The sequence below is a fragment of the Glandiceps talaboti genome, chromosome 12 (assembly GCF_964340395.1).
Source record: "Glandiceps talaboti chromosome 12, keGlaTala1.1, whole genome shotgun sequence".
In the NCBI taxonomy this organism is placed as follows: Eukaryota; Metazoa; Hemichordata; class Enteropneusta; family Spengelidae; genus Glandiceps; species Glandiceps talaboti.
In genome coordinates, this window is record NC_135560.1 from 21676298 (window position 1) to 21698608 (window position 22311).

Sequence of the window (22311 nt, forward strand, 5' to 3'; positions counted from 1 at the left end):
ACATATATACATCTCGTTACAACCGTTAATGGATACAAAATGTGGAACAACTCATTTTTAAGATATGACTGACATGTATATTTATGTAAATGTATATATATTTATTGTAGAAATAAACGCATGCAAATCTCATTGTTGTTACAATTATGATGTTGACGTCTTAGTCTTTGATTTAAAAAACTTAATTATAATGAAATATATATCAACACAGCAGACTATTAAAACCGTGAGAGTCTACAAACAGTGTTGCTATTTGACAAGGGAGTATCTAGTAATGTTGTTATTTAAACATGTGCTTGGAAAACAAAAAATTAAACTGATCGAAAATTATGTCGAAACGACAGTGTACTACTACAGAATATCCTACATTTAAACATTTTGACCTTAAATGCTTTGAAGTAGATTATATTTGAATTTCTTAAAATGTAATTGCCGAACTGTTAGCCCAGAGATTTGTCTGGCTCGACATAACGGCGAACGACAATGTTTAGTTTCTGAGCTACCGAGCTGCAAGTGGGTATATACTTCAGTCCAGTCCATGGCAATAGCCGGTCCAGGCCTAGGAAGATAACCACATGTCAGCTGATGAAGAAATCGTTACTTGTTTCACATCACGTGACGTCTTATGTACACGTTCTTTGCATATTTGATTCATTTTTCCTGTCTTCTGCCTTCCATTGTTGTTTCCTTCATTTTCAGTGCATAGTGTATTGTTCGCACTTCACTCCATTTGATAAGTGTACGCTGTAACTGTGTATATATATATATATATATATATATATATATATATATATATATATATATATATATATATTTATTAAGTTAGGACTATGGACTAGATTAGTCCCTAGCGGACTATATACATGGTCCTCACCAGGAATATTTTGCTCTTCTTTTTTTGTTTTCTTTTAGTATTAGTGTAATTATTAGCTGGAAGTAATATTGTCAGAACTTTTAGCTTATTGACTTATTTACTTTTCCTGCTCCTCCTTTTTTTCTGTTATGTACCCTTCGCAGAATTTCTGGTGAAATAATAATAATAATAAAAAAAATGTAGACACCAGGTAATCGAATCTTTTTTCCAAAATATAACGTACTAAATGTACCCTATGCAGATAATTTCGTTGTCCTTTGTGCTAATCGGGATGCCATGATGACTCCTAGTTTCCTAGCTAACGTTTCTTCAAGGACAGCAGTTTTTTAGAAGTATTCTTTCGAAATCAAATGAAAAAAAAGGTTTTGGAAAGACTTATGAAATTAGTGAACTGCAGTTAGTCGTATATTTCATCCATCTCAAGAATGATAATGTTGACAGTTGGTCTGGTCGTTGTAGGTTATATTCGATGAATACAGACACAAGTCCTGACTCTCGTGCATTTCAAACTGTCTGTAGACTTACTTCCGTACAGCATTGGTTTATTTGAGGAAAATTACTCTATCCAACATGTAGAAGCAATCGCACAGAGTGACGATCAATTTATAATAAACAGTCGACTCAATTGTTGCCTTTCATCATCACGTGCGGTAGAGAGGCCATTATATTATTTACACTGTGTAATGCATGGCGTGAGTCTGTTAACAATTCAAAATAGTTCACAGCACTTCAAAATAAATCACATTCTGAACGCTGTAAATGACTAGCCTGTCCATTTGACCTAGAAATTAACATGATAAACGTTCAGTCGCTTGGTGTCTCCAAGACGAATTTTAATGTGTTGTCTCATGACAATACGACTTGTGTTTGGTCTCTGAGTGACCCGTATGCAAAATAACTCCACACTGGTGACTGCTTACTGAAGCGGCAGAAGTGTTTACTCGCATCTAAAATCGAAAGATACCATACCTAGAGTCAGATCCAGACCGACTTAGCCTATAAGAATAGGATATCGATTGTGCCGTGTTGACATATAAAGATTATTAAGTGGCGAAGTAAGCCAGGTAGCCGGTGTAAACCCCTGTGACAGTCAATGGAAACAAGGAGAAAAGTAAGTTTATTCGTGTCCTTCGTGGCAGTCGACACTGCCCTCCGGTAAAGGTAGTGTTTATGGGAGCATAAACTGTTTGAAGTGGATTATACATAGTATATTCGTTGAGTTCCATAGTATGCTACTGAATATCGACCATGTTGTTTTAGACGTTTTAATTTTTCACGAAAAATGTCTGCAGTTGAGACGTGATTTGTTACGTTAGCAGTGAAGAGATAGATGTTAGCAAATTGCTGTCATTTCTTTCAGTTGGCATGAACTTCTGCCAACCCTTTCTGATAAATCCGCATTGTCAAGCGATTACAACACAACGACTGATTCTTCACAACATAGATTAAAACCTTTGTTGGAATGTTTGGTACACTGTGTGTCTATAGACTTCTCTGTTTAGTCAATACGGACTAAACGCTAGGCCTGGAGAAAACGCGACCATGTCCGGAAAGAGACGATATGGTCCCGGGCCGGGATACGATTACCAAAGCAGACTATAAGCCATCGACAGGTTGATGTACATTGACTTCTATGGTAATATGGAGAAATGAACATTTAATTCAAATACAGTACCTTTGTTGTCCCAAGTTCTGACTACAGATAATGTAACAGCTATATGGCAATCACATATCACATAAAGTAATCTACGTTTGAAATGTTCAAGTTACAATGGAATGACACATATACTTCCACTTTGGTATGAATGGCCACTACTGAGTTTCTATTTATAGCAAATATACAGTCATTGGAAATAGAATTTATATTTATAGCCTGTATGCAGTCATTGTAAATAGAGCAAAATGTATTACAGTCATTGGCAATACAGTTAAATGTATCTGGCAAACATACATTCATTGAAACAGGATTTATATGTATGGTATGTATACATACATACATCCAGTGTCATACAGTTAATGATGGACGAAACTACAAATCAAAAATTGAAATACCACCTCTTCGTAAAGTACTCGACCTATTTACTTCTCAATCAATAGGTCAACGGTTATTGTACAAGCTTCACTGTACTTTGTTCATCAAACCTCAGCGCCACTATTAAAATGGTCTGAGATCAAAGTCATGATAAAATGTTGGATTGTAAAACATTCCTGATACATGCAATCAAGTTCAAAATGATATATATCCCTGATAATAGTAGTCTATATTGCTGCCTATCCACACTGTACTATCCTGTCGTACAATTTTAAAGCTAAAATCCTCAATAAATAGTAGAAGTTTGCAAAACCGGTTAAAATGATCACGAAGTACAAAAAGACATATTAGGACATTTTCTGAACTTATCTACATAAAAGGGCTTATAGGTCACATGACCTCGAAACTTTATTGAATTTCAAATTTTACAAACATAATCAACGTTAATACATTAATCTATATCGAACAATAATGATGTTTTATTATGGTGAGACCACGAGTTTGATCAAGAGAGCGTAATACCGTATAACATAAAGTGATATATGTACATTTACAAAATATTGCTGCAAGTGTAAACTCACGTAATGATGATATATGCTCGTTTTATTTACTGTCAATAGTGCCGAATGCGAGAATTCTAAGTCCGAATGATCCCAGGATCAAAGATAGTGAAAAATATAAACAATGGAAGGCCGACAAAGAAAAGAAATTGGTGGCTGAGAAAAAAAGAGAAAAAGAACGTAAAGAAGCTGAAGAAAAACACAAGGAAGAGGTTGCCGAGCAACGAAAAGAGGATTTTGATCACTACTCAATGATACGAGACTTTGAACTTCTTGTAGAGCATCTTGTAAGGAAGGCAGTTGATATTTCAGAAAAGAGATACAAAGAAAGACAAGAGAGAGACAGGAAAGAAATGGTAGAAGAAGTTATGACGAATTGGAATCAAAAGAAACAAGAGGAAGATAAAAAGGAGAAGAAGGCACAGCACAAGAATAAGATGGTCAAAGATTTCTTGGAACAGAGCCAACTTTTGCATGAACTCAAAGAAAATCACCAAAAGGTGATGGACGATGGTTGGAATTTTCAAAAATGGTTTGACCATGAACTTGAACTACGTGAGCACAACCTAATGCGTTACATGGAAGACGAACAAGGAGAAAGATCAAAGAGACAACCAAGAAAAGATAGACAAACTGCTAGTGCAAGTAAGTTACCTTGGCGTCGGGTTTAGTGAACTTTGATATAAACAGAGGTTTACGAAAGAGCAAAATGTAAATAAATACTAACACAGATGTATGATTGAATACTTACGTACAAACTACATGTATTACACTGTGAATATGTTTATTTTGGCGCACCGTCAAGAGCACAGTCACTTGTGAACTATTATTCTATTCCAGGATGATAATACATGTATTCTATTCTAAGATGATCATAATACAAACTAATGACGTTATTACGAATATTCAAAAAATACCTAACTACCTAATAACGTCATTATTTTGTATTATTATCATCCTGGAATGGAATATCATAATCCTGGAATAGAATATTACCTCACAAGAGGCTTGATATTTCGCAGTGTCGCGGAAGAAATACATGTATCAGGGTTGCGAGAACGATACAACTATGTGTAAGAATCATTTGATATGTTCCTAAGATAACGTTCACACTCTCAATAAACCTTACCAGTGCATCAATCTGTTAAACTTAAACTGCCTTATTAGCAACCTTTCTTCATCAAACGATGTATCTATCTTTAAGATTATTAAGCGTGCTTTGATATTAATACAGACAACATAAACTATAAGTTATACCGCTCAGCACTGTGCAAGACAGCGGTTTTGTAATATGTATTGAATGTGAATGTTATATTCTCGTACGTTTGGTTGTAACAGTTCACTGAAAAAGACAACAACCTATTTTCGATTGTCTCTCTTGAAATTTGACATAAAAATAACAAGTACTTAAGTAAACAAGGTATTTCTATCTGTATCAAAGACTTGTCTTTAATACTGCTTATTCAAATAATTATGTCCAGTAAAAGCTAAAACCAAATGACAGTGCAACAATATATTTTTATAACCTAAAAGGGTGGGTTTATCCTCATACACACAATGCCATATAAATGTGGGAACTCACACATCACAATACAGGTTATTAAATCTATTTACATTTTGATTTTCTCAGTGACATCGAGAACAGCAGATGGATTTTATACATCATGGAGTGACGACCGAAGACTAATACGGAAACTTAAAAAGACCGTGGCTGTAGGAACTCAAGACATCGACCATGAGAAAGGTCATTGTCAAAATGACCCCTTCTCGGACTAAGGAATCTTATTTTACAACTTTTCCAAGATCATACAACTCATGATCATAAGCTGGCGTCAACGCTGCCTTGAATGCAATAACTATGTATTATTGTATATATCTTTAACTAATCAAAAGGGGAAATAACAAACTTAATGGGAAATATATGTGGTAAAATTTGCTATGACATTCATTCCACTAGTCATCCGTATGCGTTTATCGCTATGACGTCAACACTGTAAAATATGTCATAATTCTTTATATTAGCCAATCATAGAGGAAACAATAAAGGGAAAATGGTACAATGTGTCGTGTGAACTGTACAATGTGTTCTCTGTATTTCGTACATGTGATATTTCGTGAAGTGAAGTGAAGTGAAGTGAAGTGAAGTGAAGTGAAGTGAAGTGAAGTGAAGTGAAATGAAGTGAAGTGCACATGTTCTGATCTGTGAATTTGATTGTGAACGGACTGGAGAGACGTTGTAAAGTTACTAGTTAGAGTAGAACAAGGCAAATGATATTTCGAAATATGTTCAAAGTGAAACTTATAGTTGTATATACAATTATAAGTACTTATATGTCTTCTCAAGTTGCATAATTTTTGTTCAGAAACAAAATGGTTCTCTCTGATCAGATGGAAATTAAGTTTAAGTTTTGATATTTTCTTCCAGTAAATAAATTCCAGTCCGTTTTTATTCAAGTTATTGAAGTTACAGTGGAGGAGGTGACAAAACGAGAGTAATTCTGAGATCCCCTTTTCTACTAGAGGGCGCCCTTGCTAACGATCAACCTCCCTATCGGACATGGTACCATGTAAAATGAAAACATTGACCCGTGATCGAATTAGCATATGTGCGAAAAAAGCATAAGCGGATACTTTGACGGATACGATTTTATTTTACACCGGAATACAAAACTACATTTTTCCCAGTCATTTTACCCCTTCCTGAACCAGCACACCAGTATTGGTTCAAAGCTGGATTCATGCCTTGGTAAAGGACGTATAGCTAGGATCACCTCGACCTTTTGTCATTATAATAAACTAATTTACATCATCTGAACAACAACCATTAACACACCTTTTTAGTTTGATTCCTGGCCGCAGAATGAAATCGAACGTAATGTTTAAAGTTTTACTTCTCATTACTTCCATTACGTCTGAAGCTCTCTGTAGCCGCGATGGAACGCCGACTGTAGTGATAGTCGGAGCTGGGATAGGCGGTACATCGTGTGCATACTACCTGCATAAGGTCATCGGAAATGTCAATACTATCATCCTAGAAGCCGATTCTCGTATTGGTATGTATGGTCCCTTTACAATATAATGTCGTAAATGTTCACGAAACTGAGTTACACTACGTCTCAGTGCTCTTTACAATGCTAAAAATTCATGAATAAAACGACTGTTCATGAATAAAACGACTAGATCAGGCGGGTTCCACAGACAGTTAGTTAGATCGGTAAAGGGGAGCCTAAGACATATTGTTCATAGATATATTTTCACGTTTCCAAATCTGTGACACTCGTGGCCTTAACTTGAAAAAACATTCTACCATTAATTGTCGCGCGGCCTTTACTTGGTCTTGTCGCGCTGCTTACCATGAACTGTCGGAAAAAAACACATAAATTACTTGGTCTTGTCGCGCTGCTTACCATGAACTGTCGGAAAAAACACATAAATTACATATTTATTTGACCTTCAACCTTGAGATATGACCGTCACAGGTAAAAAAAATGCACATTCATCCAGGATTCCCGGTACTAAATATACCATCGATGTTTTCAAGGTCTTTCGAAAACATGTACATACATGTGATATTTTACCCATACCTCGTGTTACACCAAATACCCTGTGTTAATCCAAGGGTTTTTGTTTTGTTTTTCCAAAGTTGTAAGTCATCTATAACATGTTTACTATGCTCAGTAGAAAGGACGTGTGTGCCCTACAGTTAGCGGAAAGTAGACTCAGACTGTCCAAGCACCCATTCGGCATTGAGTTGTCGATGGCTGCCAATCATGCAATTAACAGTTTGAGGGCGATCTAACATATACAGGGCTAAATGATTTTCCTTTCAACTCTAAGGCAGTTGACGGATATAGCTAGCGTAGTCATATTATTCAAGATTAAGTGGGACTTTCATCGGCATAAAACAACTAGCCTCTTTAGGCAACTCTTAACAGACGCGAGAATGTGGAACTTGAAAATTTCAACTTACATTATTCTTAATCTTTACAATATGTTTTTCCTTTGCAGGGGGTCGCCTTTATGATGTTGTTATTGATGATGACATTTATAATATAGGGGCCTATGCATGGACAGGATATCAACGGTAAATAATCACATGACATTTTATCTACTTGAAAACTAGAAAAACAGTAGAAAACTAGTGTCAGTTCGACTGCACATTACAGAAACTTTAAGTCTTTCATGGACACTTTGGCCTAATAAAGGAGAAGAAGTGACTGAGAAGTCGCAAACGCGTATCTGGATGAAATTCGGGACCTTTGATAAATGAAACGATTCAAAGTGCTTCCTTGTCATCTCTAAAGTACACAGGGTTGTTAAACTATATCATTATAGATTGAAAGTTTCGCCAAGATATACACATCACATATACTTACTTTTTCTTCTTTTTCGTTTTGTTAACCGACTGACCCATTGTTTTTGAGGTCCTACGATGAGAAACAAACATGTAAAAATTTAATAGATGAGGGACAAAGTGTTTATTTTAATAAGTGGTCTATGTGATAATTATCCGAGCTATTTGAATTGGAGATTATATAAGCATCAGTCAACGTGACAAAATCTGTGGATGACCTCTATATTGGGGTGATATGATATTGAGAATGGGGCTGAGATGATATTGAAAATGACAGTACTGTTACATTGATCATAGACCCTCCACCTAGAGGCTCTGTGCATTGACAGACACCTAGAGGGACAGAATCCTTACAGGGGAATACAAGGTAAGGCAACTCAGAGGCAGGTGTTGTCCTAGCTGCATCATTAGTTGATGTCAAACCTGCGTGAGTCACCACTCTACAACGGATGACTTCTCTAAAAATAAGACAAAGATATGAGTATTCAAATTAGCATGAATTCACCTCTGTATACTGGTGCAGGGAATTCTGGGTATGGTGCCCAATTATACCTATGCTGATGTCACTAGTGTCCCTATCTATTAGTCTGTCTATTGTGTCTACCTAATCCATAAGTTGTTTCTACCTAATCGACGTGTATGGTAGAAACAATAGATACAAGTTTTACACGGATGGTCTTGTGACACCAGAATTAGGTGTAGGTGTAATAGAGCACCATACCCAGAATTCCAGTGCACAACTGAAAAATTGCATTCCTCACATTTTTAGAGAAGTTTGACGATATTGCACAGTGGTGAACGTGACTTTTCATGACTTACTGAAATCAACTAAAGCACGAAGGATGAAATCAGCCTAATATTGTTCCTCTGTAAGAATGTTTGTATCATCACAGGTATATCAAAGAACTTGCACAGGAAATGGAGTTGGAAACGACAGATGACGATGATTGATGAAGGGATCAGAGAATTCGTGTTACCATTTACATTTACCTCATGGGATGGCAACAATCTTGTCGACACGGAAAAACTTGGAAAGATGCATAATTCATCCATGGAATTCTTGGAAGCCGATGCGATGGATTTTGCAGAAAGAATGGTAGAAAATTACGACGAAAGAGGTGACAAAACTTTCATATCAATGAAGGAATATCTAACACCTGGTTGTCTGATGGAATGGCCAACGCTTGAAAGTACACAATATTACACAGATGCTGGTGTAGATTTGGAGCTTCAAGACCTTGCCATGGCACCAACTCACGTTCTGTATCATTTGCAAGGCATGCAAAGCCAAGTATTTTCCATGCAGATTTCACTTACAGTAAAAATGGACAGTGGTAAGTTCAAAATATTACAGCTGCACTACCTGCATGAAACTGGACCCATTTTTGAAAATATTATGTTTTAGTTAGATATGATACATTACTTCTCATCATTGTAAGCCATGTGATATATTGTATCATATATACTAGGTAAACTTGTGTATGTAGCTGCACACATACCATGGTAAGAAAATGTTAAATTACGTATTTTACGGTACTGACCATAACATCAGTGCCACCATCGACCAGAATCATGTAATCAGTGAAATAATACATGGCGAACTCTATGACTGACAGTATATAACCTAGCTTGTGTCTCCATATTGGATATTTTAATGAGAAGTATCGAGTCAAATCAAAATAATATGGCAACGTATTCAAAACCAATACTACGAGTAACATTGAAGTAAAGCACTTTGTCTATGTGCTACACTCATTTATAGCATTCATATCAAGTGTAAATGTATATACTGTTTCAATTGGTTTATTTACAAGCCTAGCATGTGGCCTTTCTACTGTGGTGAATTAGCAAATGAAACTGTATACTTCTACACTTAATATGGATGTTAATTATAAACAATTGTGATACAATATACGGAAAACGCTTTACTTTGGTGTTGTGGGTTGTAAACCCATGACAACACTAGTCACTACATATAAAATCGACCACAATTAACAGTTACAATTTAAAAAAAAAATAGTTATTGAACAATTTTAACTTTCATTTTTTAGAATTTCATAGAAGGAGATCCGTCTACAGATTGCTCGATCGTTTCCTGTATTTGTGTCAGCCTACCTTTATACTATTTTACCATTTGTAAGAATATATTAGCACCATATAATCACATATAGTACATATATTTGGGGATTTTGTATGAACTAACTTTCGCAATGCAATATAGTTTGCCTCATAGTGAAGAGTAGTTGTAATTGTTACCTCTCTTAGTAAAATTACATGATCTTGATCAATTAACATGTGAGCACTGATGAGTCACCAATGCGCGTAAATTGCACTTGGCTTATGGAGTTATGGCTCTTGTTATGTGAAAATGTGTATCTAATTTACATTAAATAAAATTGCAATCCATTGTTGTACTGGACTGTTACTCACACTTTTCTTTACACCTTGTGATTGTGATATGTTTCAAAATTGGGATCAGGTCAAGTTACAGCTGGGATGCACAGACTGCCTGAACATCTGCCAGAAGCACCATTGTCTGAATTCCACTCTCCCGTCCCCCTACCACTTTCCATCCATATCTCATCCACCCATCCTTCCTAATGTAATTGTATCTGTCTCTTCTATTATGTCTGTATCCAGGTCGAGTTGCAGGCGGGATGCAGAAGCTGCCTGAAGCTCTCCTAGAAGCATCATTAGCTGATTTTCATCTGAATTCATCAGTAAAGTCAGTAACTAAATTGAGTACAGGATTTGATGTTACCTATCAATCAGACAACGGTCAAAATACAACTATATGTGCTGATTTTGTGGTTATTGCAGCCCCGATCGAAAAGACAGGTTTGTGATAATATATATATATATATATATATATATATATATATATATATATATATATATATATATATATATATATATATATATATATATATATATATATATATATATATATATATATATATATATATATATAACTCGGTGAGTATCAATCTGCTAAGACAGTGCTCTATACCGCAGTGGCAGAGCGCAATAGTTTTTGTAGTGCTGGAACTCTTTCTTGGTTGTAACTCGGAGTTTCACGCATTATGCGATCATCAGACAACATTGTCTGATGATCGCATAATGCGTGAAACTCCGAGTTACAACCAAGAAAGAGTTCCAGTACTACCATATATATATATATATATATATATATATATATATATATATATATATATATATATATATATATATATATATATATATATATATATATATATATATATATATCTGTTAAGCAATGACTCCCCAATCGCAGTTTATACGAGATTTGGGTGCAAATTACAACATCGAAGACCAGCCGAAGGAGAGTGCTATACATAATTGTGATTATTGTCAGCGACTATAAAGCAATGAAGTGTCGGTTACAATCATGTGACACCAAAGATAAAAAGGTTATCTTTTTAGTCCATAGTCCATATCAACACCAACTAATGGGGTTGGGGTTGGGATGGGGGCAGTTGACTTTATAGGTTCTAACTGTACTAAATGCTAAATGCATGGATAGATAACATATCAGTCTCAACCAGAAATGCATTTACGTCACATTACGTGTCATCCATATTTTGACAGAATTGCCCCTTTCTCTATGTAAATGTGCTGTACTCTACATTAAGTCTTAACATTAGAAAATTAAATATTTTTAAACCTTAACTATCTTGGTACTGGCATTGAACCACCTTTACCTAATGAATTGTCGCCCGATGTTCGTATGTTTTTGGAAAATGCAGAAAATATTCAACAGTAGATCTACTATTTTAGGGTCTAATTGGCAAATTTCAAGACAGTTGATCTATATAGTTCACACACACACACACACACACACACACACACACACACACACACACACACACACACTTTAAACATACTATGTGTGTACTCTGGACGATATGTTCAATGTTGGCAAGTTAGTAATGCACTGAATACTCTGAACGTTTTATTCATATTCTGTAGGAATTGATTTCATAGGCTTCGAGTCAGTGATTGAACAAAGGGATAGAAAATGGCAGTCTGGCTATGTATATATACTCACTGCAGAGGGTGCCAATCCAGAATATTTCAAAACCAATGACAGTTGGAATGAACCCAATGTCATCGCGGCCACACCATATTTAGCAAACACAGATGGTTTTGCGTATTATACACTGAGCAAAGTTACCCCTGAAACAAGGCACTACAGTGTGGTTGCACTGTTCGATATCACCAATAAACTAGAAGAAATATTCATCAACCCAACCATCAAGTTGATGCATGTCTGGGAATACGCACATCCACTGTTACCTCCACACACTAAGGAAGGCGATTCCTACCAGGAGGTCATTCTAGCACCAGGCTTGTACAACGTTGGTGTTATGAATGACATCATGAGTCAGATGGAAGGGTCCGTCATAGCAGCTCGTAATACCGCCCTCCTTATCAGTGAAAACTTGAACCAAGTAGCTTCACATTGTCCATCAGTACTACACCGTGTTAGTACTGACAAGCTGACCATGCTCACCTTCTCGTTGACATCTCTTGCTGTCTGCAAATTGATGTTAATTTGAAAAAAAGTGATCGTTACCATTCTCATTTATCAGGTGAATGTCTTGTGTATAACTCCTGAATAAAACAGAGATGAAATGACATTTGATTTTTTATGTGGTGTGAATTTCTGTGTCTCGTTATGTTGCAATTTCGTGCACAGAGAGTTGTGATGAGTGTCATGGTAAACTTTCCGTTAATACATTCGGATGTAGCAGATACCATGCTTCTACAATGTAAACCAGACAATGTGTTTTATATTGAGGATGACTGCCGTGCTTGCCGATCTATATATACCCTGCGGTGAAGTCAACGAACTATCATAATACAAAACAAGCCATTCTTGTTTTCCAAATTGACCCCCCCTCCCACTTCAAGTGGTGTTTTCCAAAATGACCCCCCACTTTAAGTGCCCGTTTTTCAAAATGACGCCCTCCCAACAAAAACACCACTCTCAGTCAACAACATGTGTATGATGCTGAGAAGTAACATGACTAAAGTACGCCCTCTACGTTGTACATCACCATTCCTTGCTGGTTTCTCCGTAGTCTTGCTGCTAGACGTTCGGGCTTTCTTTCGATACTATAAGCGAACGAAGTTCGCAGTGAGGGCTTGCCCATCCTCGATAGCGATGTTCGGACGTGTGTCGTATTCTATCGGAAGAACATCTGAGGTCTAGCAGATAGACTAGTTTCTCCGCAACTCTAAACTGTAGTGGGTTAAAGTACAGAAATTGAATATGGAAATGTTCATTCAATTTTAATCCATAAGCGGTAATTTATAACATGTGATTCAATCTAAAACTGCTGATGAAGTCACGATATGATGTACCGCATTTGAAAGCATGCGAAAATGACAATGTACTAAAATGTCGATTCCCAAATCGTCAACGTTTCATCAAAATTATCACCATGACTGTGTGTTGAATGCGATAAACTATGGGATATATTTGTAAAGGATCACAGAAAATCAAATACTCGCATTTCGTAGGTCTTTCCTATAAATAGTTTTTAAAGAGAGTAATTCCTATCTCTATGAAATTGGAGTATAAATACGTAGCCATCATTTAGGACAAAACAATCTGCAATCAATGGTTTTTATGACATTGCACAGGTACAGACACAGACATACACAGACATACACACAGAGACACACAGGCACAAACAGACACACACATAATACAAGAATACACCCGAATAGCCATCGCCAAACCCAGTTGTTGCACACTTAACCTAACTTGTAAAACTCACCAGTAACAAAATATTCTATTCTATTCTATTCTATTCTATTCAAACAATATTACCGAAATGGTTGATCTGTAAGTGTTACGTTAATTAAGTTACAGACTGTAAATCATTTGTCTATTGCAGCCAACCCCCAACCACCCTTACCCACCCCATCCCGACAGAATTCTGCATATTCGAGTGATGGAATAAGTAAACAAGTAAACATCGCCCTCAATGTTGAAAAGATGAATACATGTATATTCGATCTTGGATTGTTTATTAAAGATAAATGGTGCTGACTAGCCCCATGTACAGATGAATTCGTGTCTGTGTATTTCATTTTGATCAGCAAAAACCCGATTTATCAGAAAATATGAATGTGAATTTATGAATTATAGTTTAGTAAATAATTATGAACGATGGCGGTTGAGATAGGCTGCAGGCATTGTGTCAAACACATATTACGACAATATAGAACCAAGGGTAAGGGTGAAATGATTCATAATTTCAGCAAAACTCTAAAGAATGATGGAAGCCTTTCCCGAAGCTTAGAAATTTAACAGTTAAATAAATGATGTTGTCTATACTTGAATGAATCTCGGCTCTTACTGTAAAAGCGACGCGTTTACAAACATTTGTCAGTGTTAAACTTCGCCCAGGTAGCCGGGGGCAACCAGATCAAAAAACGCGCTAAGATAAACATCACTAGCAATGGAGCAATTTTTATGAATGAACTTTTCTTTGTAGTTCTGTACTGTAAAATGTGTCTATTTAAACTTGTTTGTATTCTGTGTCTGTACATAAATACCATGTGTAACAAAGACGGCGAAATCTCGTCAATTTCACAGAGTGTAGCCCTTTGTTCGTTTCATAGACCCGGTGGATGGAACAATGGCACCGTACCCTTTTAGAAGGCTCGGTACAGAAGTCAAACGAACGTCGAATCGATAAAGATCGAACCTGAATAAACGTCCGTGTCGCGTTAATTACGTTGGTGTCGAACAGCATTCCAGAATTATTGACAAGTTTATATGAAATTGCAACTTTAAAGCTTCAAGCTGTAATAAATGAAACAAGTATAAGCCTTTTGACTGTATATTAAAGAAATAGGCACATTCATTGTTAGCATTTGTCTACTAACATAATTGCATCACGGAAATCGTATTCTGTTCTAAATTTCTGCGATCGATGTATGCTATCACGGTAAATATATCTAACACAGGAAATCGAGTTCATTTTACTTATGTCAATTTCACGCATCTGACATTTTTGAGTGACTTGTCAAACATGCAACCGACATTTTATAATATGTGAACGACCGAATATTTAGAGGTGACTTAATGACATATATCGTCGAATTCAAAACTCTCGACATCTTCTTGTTCATTATAATAATTATATTTAAATCATCGCATTATCAATGCCAATACTTTGTTATTGATCAGGGAGTTACTGAATTTGACTCAATACAAATACTTTGTTATTAGTCAGGGAGTTACTGAATTTAACTCAATACCAATATTTCGTTAGTAATCAGGTTGTACAGGATCTGAATTAATACCAGTATTTTGTTAGCAATCAGGGTGTACAGAATTTGAAAGAGAAAACGATATTTAAAAAAACTATAAAGTAATGATGACGTAATCTCTTAATTTCTATTCTTTGTTACGATTGGCGTTTCTACTTGAATTGCTTTACATTAAACGTAATATCAAAAGTCTTTTCTTATCCCTTGGATAGCTAGAAATCGTCTATTTATATAGAATTATCATATGCCGAGTTGATGCTTTTGTTGATGTTTATTTGTGTGTGTGTGTGTGTGAGAGAGAGAGAGAGAGACAGTGTGTGTGTGTGTGTGTGTGTGTGTGTGTGTGTGTGCATTTTGTGTTTTTGTTTGTTGTTGTTTTTATTGGGGGGGGGGGGTTCTGCTGTATTATCAAAATGTACTCGTAGTATTCTACTAACTGAAGCTTTCTTAAGCATCGTTTGGTATCGGTAGACGTGAAACCTCGGATTTAGGCATGATACCTAAACGATGACGTATATGTAATAATACATTCTTTGCTAAATTGTCGAGGAAATCCCACGGATGCCATTTACTGTACTGACAACGTCACAAGACTATTTTAAAACTAAACATCGACATTACACTATAACAGTTGTAATCGAGGGTTTTTACCATTCCCCCCTAGTTGTTTATGTCAATTTATTATCTCGATATTAGAATCGACTGCAAGTGCTGTCTCAATTCAAACCACTATAGTTATCTGAGGTGTTGGTAAGGCAGATATGTACAACTATATCTTATTTGGCTGCAAATCTATGGATTAATACAATTTCGCTCTCACTATACATTGTCAGATTGTTAAAACAATATCAATTACAAGTTTGTGGGTGGGTTGTAAATCACATTTGTAATCTGCAATTTATCGACTAGATATAAATTATACAGTAATTTGTTGATATGATGAAGGACGAATGAATGAGTGATCGGTTGATCAATCAATCGAACGATAGATTTTTGTCTTGTCAGTCAATGGTTGATGTATACATGTTAGTAGGTATACACACGGAGTATATATAGAATACATGTAGCCAATCTAGTTAACCAATTAAGTGAATACTAAATACAATTTGAAGTGTCGAGTAATAAGGGAAGTTCTTGTTTTATTCATTTTAAAGTAATTGGGTGCAGAAACGGCTCGAATTACTTAACTTCGCAATTTTCTTGTTTTATTTCGTCTAACTCATTCTAACACCATTAAAAGTCAAATAAATTTTCACCTTTCGGGTGTGAAAACCACAAAAGTTTGGGCATGTAACGATTTAATTAAGCAAACAGTAAATAAATTGTTAACATCTTGAAAGAGGTATGTCAATTATAAATGTAGTCTGATTGTAAATCATTCTCAAATACAACTGTTGGTGTGTTATCCTATTTTTTAGTTCTACAAGGACGTCCTCGAGCCTTTAAGAATGAAACAATAAACACACATCAATAGTCGCTGTGTGGCACAACTTTTTTAACTTAAGAAAACTTTGCAATAATCTTATGGGATCGTAATTAGGAAAATAGTTTTTCATAGGTTTGGGAGGCAAAACAAGTTGGATTGCTCACAAGTTGTCTCAAAATGAAATGTTGCTAGGCTGTTAGATTGAATTAAGTTGTTATGTCTGGCCAAACTGTTAGATTGAGTCAATTCATGTTAGGTCTGGTCAAACTGTTAGATAGCGTCAAGTCATGGTAGGTCTGGCTATACTGTTAGATTGAGTCAAGTCATGTTAGGTCTGGTCAAACTGTTAGATTGAGTCAATCAGTTAGGTCTGCTATACTGTTATATTAAGTCTAGTCAGTTTGGTCTGGCTAGACTGTTAAATTGCATCAGGTTAGTTACGCCTGGCTCTAATGTTACATGTAGTTAGGCCTGGTTAGACTATAGTTACATGTAGTTAGGCCTTGCTAGACTTTTATATGCAGATAGGCCTGGGTAGACTTTTAGTTACATGTAATAAGCCTGGCTAGACTTTTAGATTTCGTCAAGTTACATGTAGTTATTAGGCCTGACTAAACTTTTAGTTATATGTACTTAGGCCTGGCTAGACTTTTAGTTACATGTAGTTAGGCTAGGCCTGACTAAAGTGTAGTTATATGTAGTTCGGCCTGACTATACTTTTAGTTACATGTACTTAGGCTAGGCTAGACTTTAGTTACATGTAGTTAGACCTGGCTAGACTTTGGTGACGCACATAATGCAAATTAAACAATCAGTGACAGTTTTCGATATGGAATTTCAAAAAAAAAAGATATTGCGATATATATTAATATTAAAGGAGAGGTATCATAGTAGCAATTACCTCCCTGGAGAAATACTTTCTGTTGACATACAGTCTAAAAAAGATGTCCTTGTGACCCGATCTTAGAGAAAGATACACAAAAAATCTGGCCTCTAAAAATACAATCTAGCCCGTGATGAATTCGAATCGAATTTGGCATTTATTTAATTTCCTTTGCCAGGAACACTTCGTATCCTGTGGATGTCGGCGAGCGAAGCATCTAGACCTATTTGCATGTAAATTGGCCATAACGAATATTGTATCATTTTCATAAAGCGACGCTCCTCTCATCGAATGTTGTGTTCGCTTTTAAAAGAAACGAGCTGACACAAAAACATCACAGCAGGATTCTATCGTTGTCGATTTCAGTCAATGATGAATAATACCCGCCCTGGCTGTGAGACCATAATGAATTAGCCCGGGTTATAATTTTTCACTTTTCTTCCTCTTTGAGCGCCTTGAAAATTAGCAGCTTGGCTTGCTATGGCACTTGTTGATCGCATAGATTGCCTATCATTTCCGTGGTGTCTAGATAATGGGCAACCTCATTTGTCACGGCACTGTTGTACGTTTCATCAAAACATGTCCCTTCCATCACGCTGATAATACCATAGATATCGCGATAATTAGAGTTTTGGCAACAGTTGCCAGTGAGGGGTTACATCGTTAAAACCCAGTCTGAAAAGAAGCGTACTGCAAGAGGGGAAGATTAGGTGTGTCAAGTTGAGACGCTAAAGCAGTCAGTGACTGTCAGTAAGCAATATAAAAATAGGCAACTTATTGCAGACAAACATGCTTGAACCTACATGCATCTATTTCTAATTGATAAACAAATGGTTATTACCTAGTCATGTTTACATGGTTATGTGAAAATAAACGAATTGTGTTAAGTTCTACACTTTTCGTACCCTTTATGCACAATTAAGTGAAATAAAGAACGTAATTACAGATGAGATGTGACTGAAGAGTTACACCGAGAGGCACATCAAAATTATCCCCTATAATCAATTTCAATCACTGTAATGAATATAATTCAAAACTTACCATGACGATTACTCTAACCAAACCTTTATTTTATTGTCATTCTTTCATCTACCATTGACATGTGTTGGTGATCAAATCTCTAAATTTCACTTTCAAATCGTCCCAAACTATAGTTATTGATTAAATAGTTGATGACTTGAGTTTTAGTTTCGTTCATTCAATCGGCTATCCTTTCATCCACCCTACAACCGACCAACCAACCAACCAACCAACCAACCAACCAACCAACCAACCAACCAACCAACCAACCAACCAATCATGCCTGGCTGGCTGGTTGATTTGTTTATTTGTTATCTGCTTTTAACATTTCATTCGATTTGATTCATAATTTCCACATTGCCCATCTACTTTTATCTTTGGAATATAAGATTGACAGTGATACAGGAATATTCTAACCTGATACCAGGCGACACGTGGAAACGTCGATTTTATGTCACAGACAGTCTCGCTGAAAAGAGAGAGACGAGGAATCCGAATGAGCTGAACCAAGGTCGATAACGATGACATAGATTTCAAATCATTCTGGAGACAAAAGCCGTTGTCATAGCGACACGTTAAAATGTTTAACAAGAGTGTTGTTTGATAGTCGAATTCAATTATATCAGAGCTGTGTCTCACATAATGTAAGTGGCAAAGTTAATAGCTCAGTGGCAGTAATATGATGTTTCACATGGATATACATCTAATTTCCCGACCCGTATTACGCCACGGAAGGCATTACTTAGGGCCCGCCATGGAGTTAAACACTTTATCATTACCATCATACAATATACAAGTAGTTTGTAATCTGTGAGATTAACACATATGATAGAAACAACTTGTGAATTTCATACATCCAGACTTGATTAGTTTTAATTCTCTGTGGACGATATTATTCCTGACGGACCAGGACAGGTCGCACCGCGACCATTTCTGAGGAGCCTTCTTAAAAAAGTGACACCACTGTTCACGATATATCATGCCAGAATTGTCAGCTAGTCTAATAGCCTCTGGAAAAAGAAATGGCTTCGTCAATTCTTACCGCAATAGGTGGGGGTTCGTGTTACTACGATTTCCCTCGGCATTCTAGAGATGTTTTGTTTATTTCGTTATGATATCGGTGGACTATGTGACACTGAATACTCGCTTTCTGTCTTGAACTGAATCTGAAGAAGCATTTAGAAACTGTTCAGAGCCAACAATGAACGCAAAAACCGTGTATACTTCGTTTTGTCTTCTCGGCTACTGTAATCTAAACGTACATCAAACAATTCCAAATTATCTCACACTCACATTTATTTCGAGGATTGATTCAAATCAAAACAATTAAATTAAATTTAAATTTAAATTAATTAATATTGTGAGGTTATCATGTTAGAACTTCGTGATCAATGAATTGTACTGGACGCTAGTCACGGATACACTAATCAATTCATGATTTGTAATTATCTTTACAAGGCAACAAGTTGCTTCACTCATTTACTGTATATTACATTATTGCATCGTTTTGTGCCATGGTAAGAAACCAGACGGGGACTGAGGAGGAGGGGGATTCGAATAGGAGGGAGGGGTGGGGTGGGGTGGGAGGTGGGGTGGGGGGTAATGAAAGATAATATAACCCGTGTGTATCAAGAAGTATGTTTACTGTATCCGTGAACTTCTGTTCCATTGTAGAAAAAGTAATAATAATTTATTGTAATGATTATCATTATCGTGGAGAAGTACAAGATGCTCGTAAATTTTACCATGACCAATTGTCCTGGGGCGTACGCCATTATATTTCAATTTCTCTGCTCACTAATTGTAATGTACTAACCTTCTACACACTTCACAGTCGGGCTATCCCCAGGCAATCTATGAACTTGGCAGACGGACAATCATATGACAAGTGGCGGTTACAGAGCAATGACGTCACATGTATACCGTAAAAAAGGTAAATAGGGGTATAATAAAAAGTTACATTTGTAAAGTTTTAGGAACCTTTATCACATTTAGTTATGTTAAAACATAGAGAAATTAGGATGACTAAATTTACAAAATATAAATTAAGTTTGTATTTTTTGCATATTTATAAATTTGTTGAGTTATGCACAATTCATTGGTCGCGTTATACTAAAAAAAAGTCTTCTAGATATTTTATATTTTCTTCGCCTTCAAATGCGTGCAAAGTGACTGAAGTGACTCACGGTTATGTAGTTTTATACTTTTAGATAAAGCGATTAGTTCTAGTTTTTCCTATGCAATATTTCAATACATGTTAGCATCCAAATGGTGAAAACATTGAAAAGTATCTTTGTGAACTTGTCCAGAGATATCCATTGTCATTCTTTTATGTGGCTCTCACTGCATCACGTACAAAACAAAACTTCATCCAAAGAGGTCGATGACAAATGCATATCTAAAGCGATGTATTGTCCTTCAAAAGGAAACTGACAAAATATAGACTGTCCATGTATTATTCCTGCAATTCCGTACGAGCATTTCCCGCCAAAAATAATAGGTTCAAAATTTTAGTTTGTCTGAATAACACATTTTTCCGTATAACTTCTGAAAACATGATTCGAAGTGAATTTATATCAAAGTGTAGTACAAAAGTGATTATACTTTGAAAAGAAAACCCGTTTCAATCACATATCAATGTTTTTCGTCTGACCTAGAGGTGACGACGTCGAAGAAAAACCCTGATGTCTGATGGGGATAGATTTGATCATAGTGTCGTATCGCTTGTTAAATTGGTTGCCATGATCAATTCTGAACTATACGCGGACCACATACAATTTGATCGTGACCTTTCTCTAAGAGTGATGTAAACCCCGGGGTACAAACCACTCGGGAAAGTCACGAATTCTGGTGTGAATTTGGCGTAGTAATTTATCAAAAGCAGTTACGGCATGTGTCGTTTAAACCACACGCAGCAGATCTAGGTTGATCTACAATACCACTAACATTAAAGGGGCACAGGCTGACTCTTTACGTTATCGGTCGTAAGTTTTGCTGCATGTTTCAAAGATACTCTACCTACTGAAGCATTCTACCATCACTTACAATTGACTGAACTCAAACCTGGTATTAAGATATAATAACTTATAAATGATCAGATGACGTAATTTATAATACGTATAAAAAGTGACGAGAAAAATCCAATCAACAGTTCTAACAATGCCAAGAGACAACTGTAATTTTATACAAGACATACATCAACATAGATTTATAGTTTAATCGAGATTTTATAGAAGTATTCGACTTCATCAACCCATATTATGCCACTCTAACATCATTTGAGGAACTTTCAAGAATATTTAAGAAGTTGAACGTCAATTTACGATGTGGTCGCAGATTGATCGACTAAATCACCATGTGTTGTTATTGTTTTATTCAATACAGTCAGAAAATAGATGGTACACGCTGTCAATAAGATCTTAGGTCTATTTAATCTTCATTATTTAACTTGTCGTCTATGCAACATGATTTCAAAGATACAACGGATGGCCACCTACCAATCAAAAACCAATTAAATGTCGTTCGTCTGTACCTTGATAACAAATCGGAGATGAATGCGGTGGGGTTCGTTCTGTAGGCATAGACTCCCGGTTGATAAATATTGAAAAATTGATATCGTCTGGGATCTCTTCAAGAGTAAACTGGAAAATGTTCACCATGAATTATGTAATAGTATCCATACAGGCATGGATATATCTATGGAATTATTAAGTATGTAATAGTCGAATATATGGAATTATTAACTATTTCGGATTATGTACATGTAACATGCAATGTAATGAAATATCAAAAATATTATGAATGTGTCAACAAAAATTATATAGTTGACGTGCAATTTGAAAATATATAAA

General features: G+C 36.0%; 1 protein-coding gene and 1 pseudogene across 2 annotated transcripts; both read left to right on the forward strand.

Moving 5' to 3' along the window:
* The first annotated feature begins 1935 nt into the window (after positions 1 to 1935).
* LOC144443111 (uncharacterized) lies at positions 1936 to 5242 on the forward strand. Its single transcript, XM_078132483.1, has 3 exons — positions 1936 to 1985; positions 3527 to 4111; positions 5097 to 5242. Coding segments are annotated over exons 1-3 (732 nt in total). The 5' UTR covers positions 1936 to 1984.
* Positions 5243 to 6290: 1048 nt separating this feature from the next.
* Positions 6291 to 12404, forward strand: LOC144443739 (prenylcysteine oxidase 1-like; annotated as a pseudogene). The gene is made up of 5 exons (XR_013481700.1): positions 6291 to 6519; positions 7475 to 7550; positions 8714 to 9154; positions 10461 to 10658; positions 11811 to 12404. The product of XR_013481700.1 is annotated as a prenylcysteine oxidase 1-like (transcript).
* Positions 12405 to 22311: the final 9907 nt, after the last annotated feature.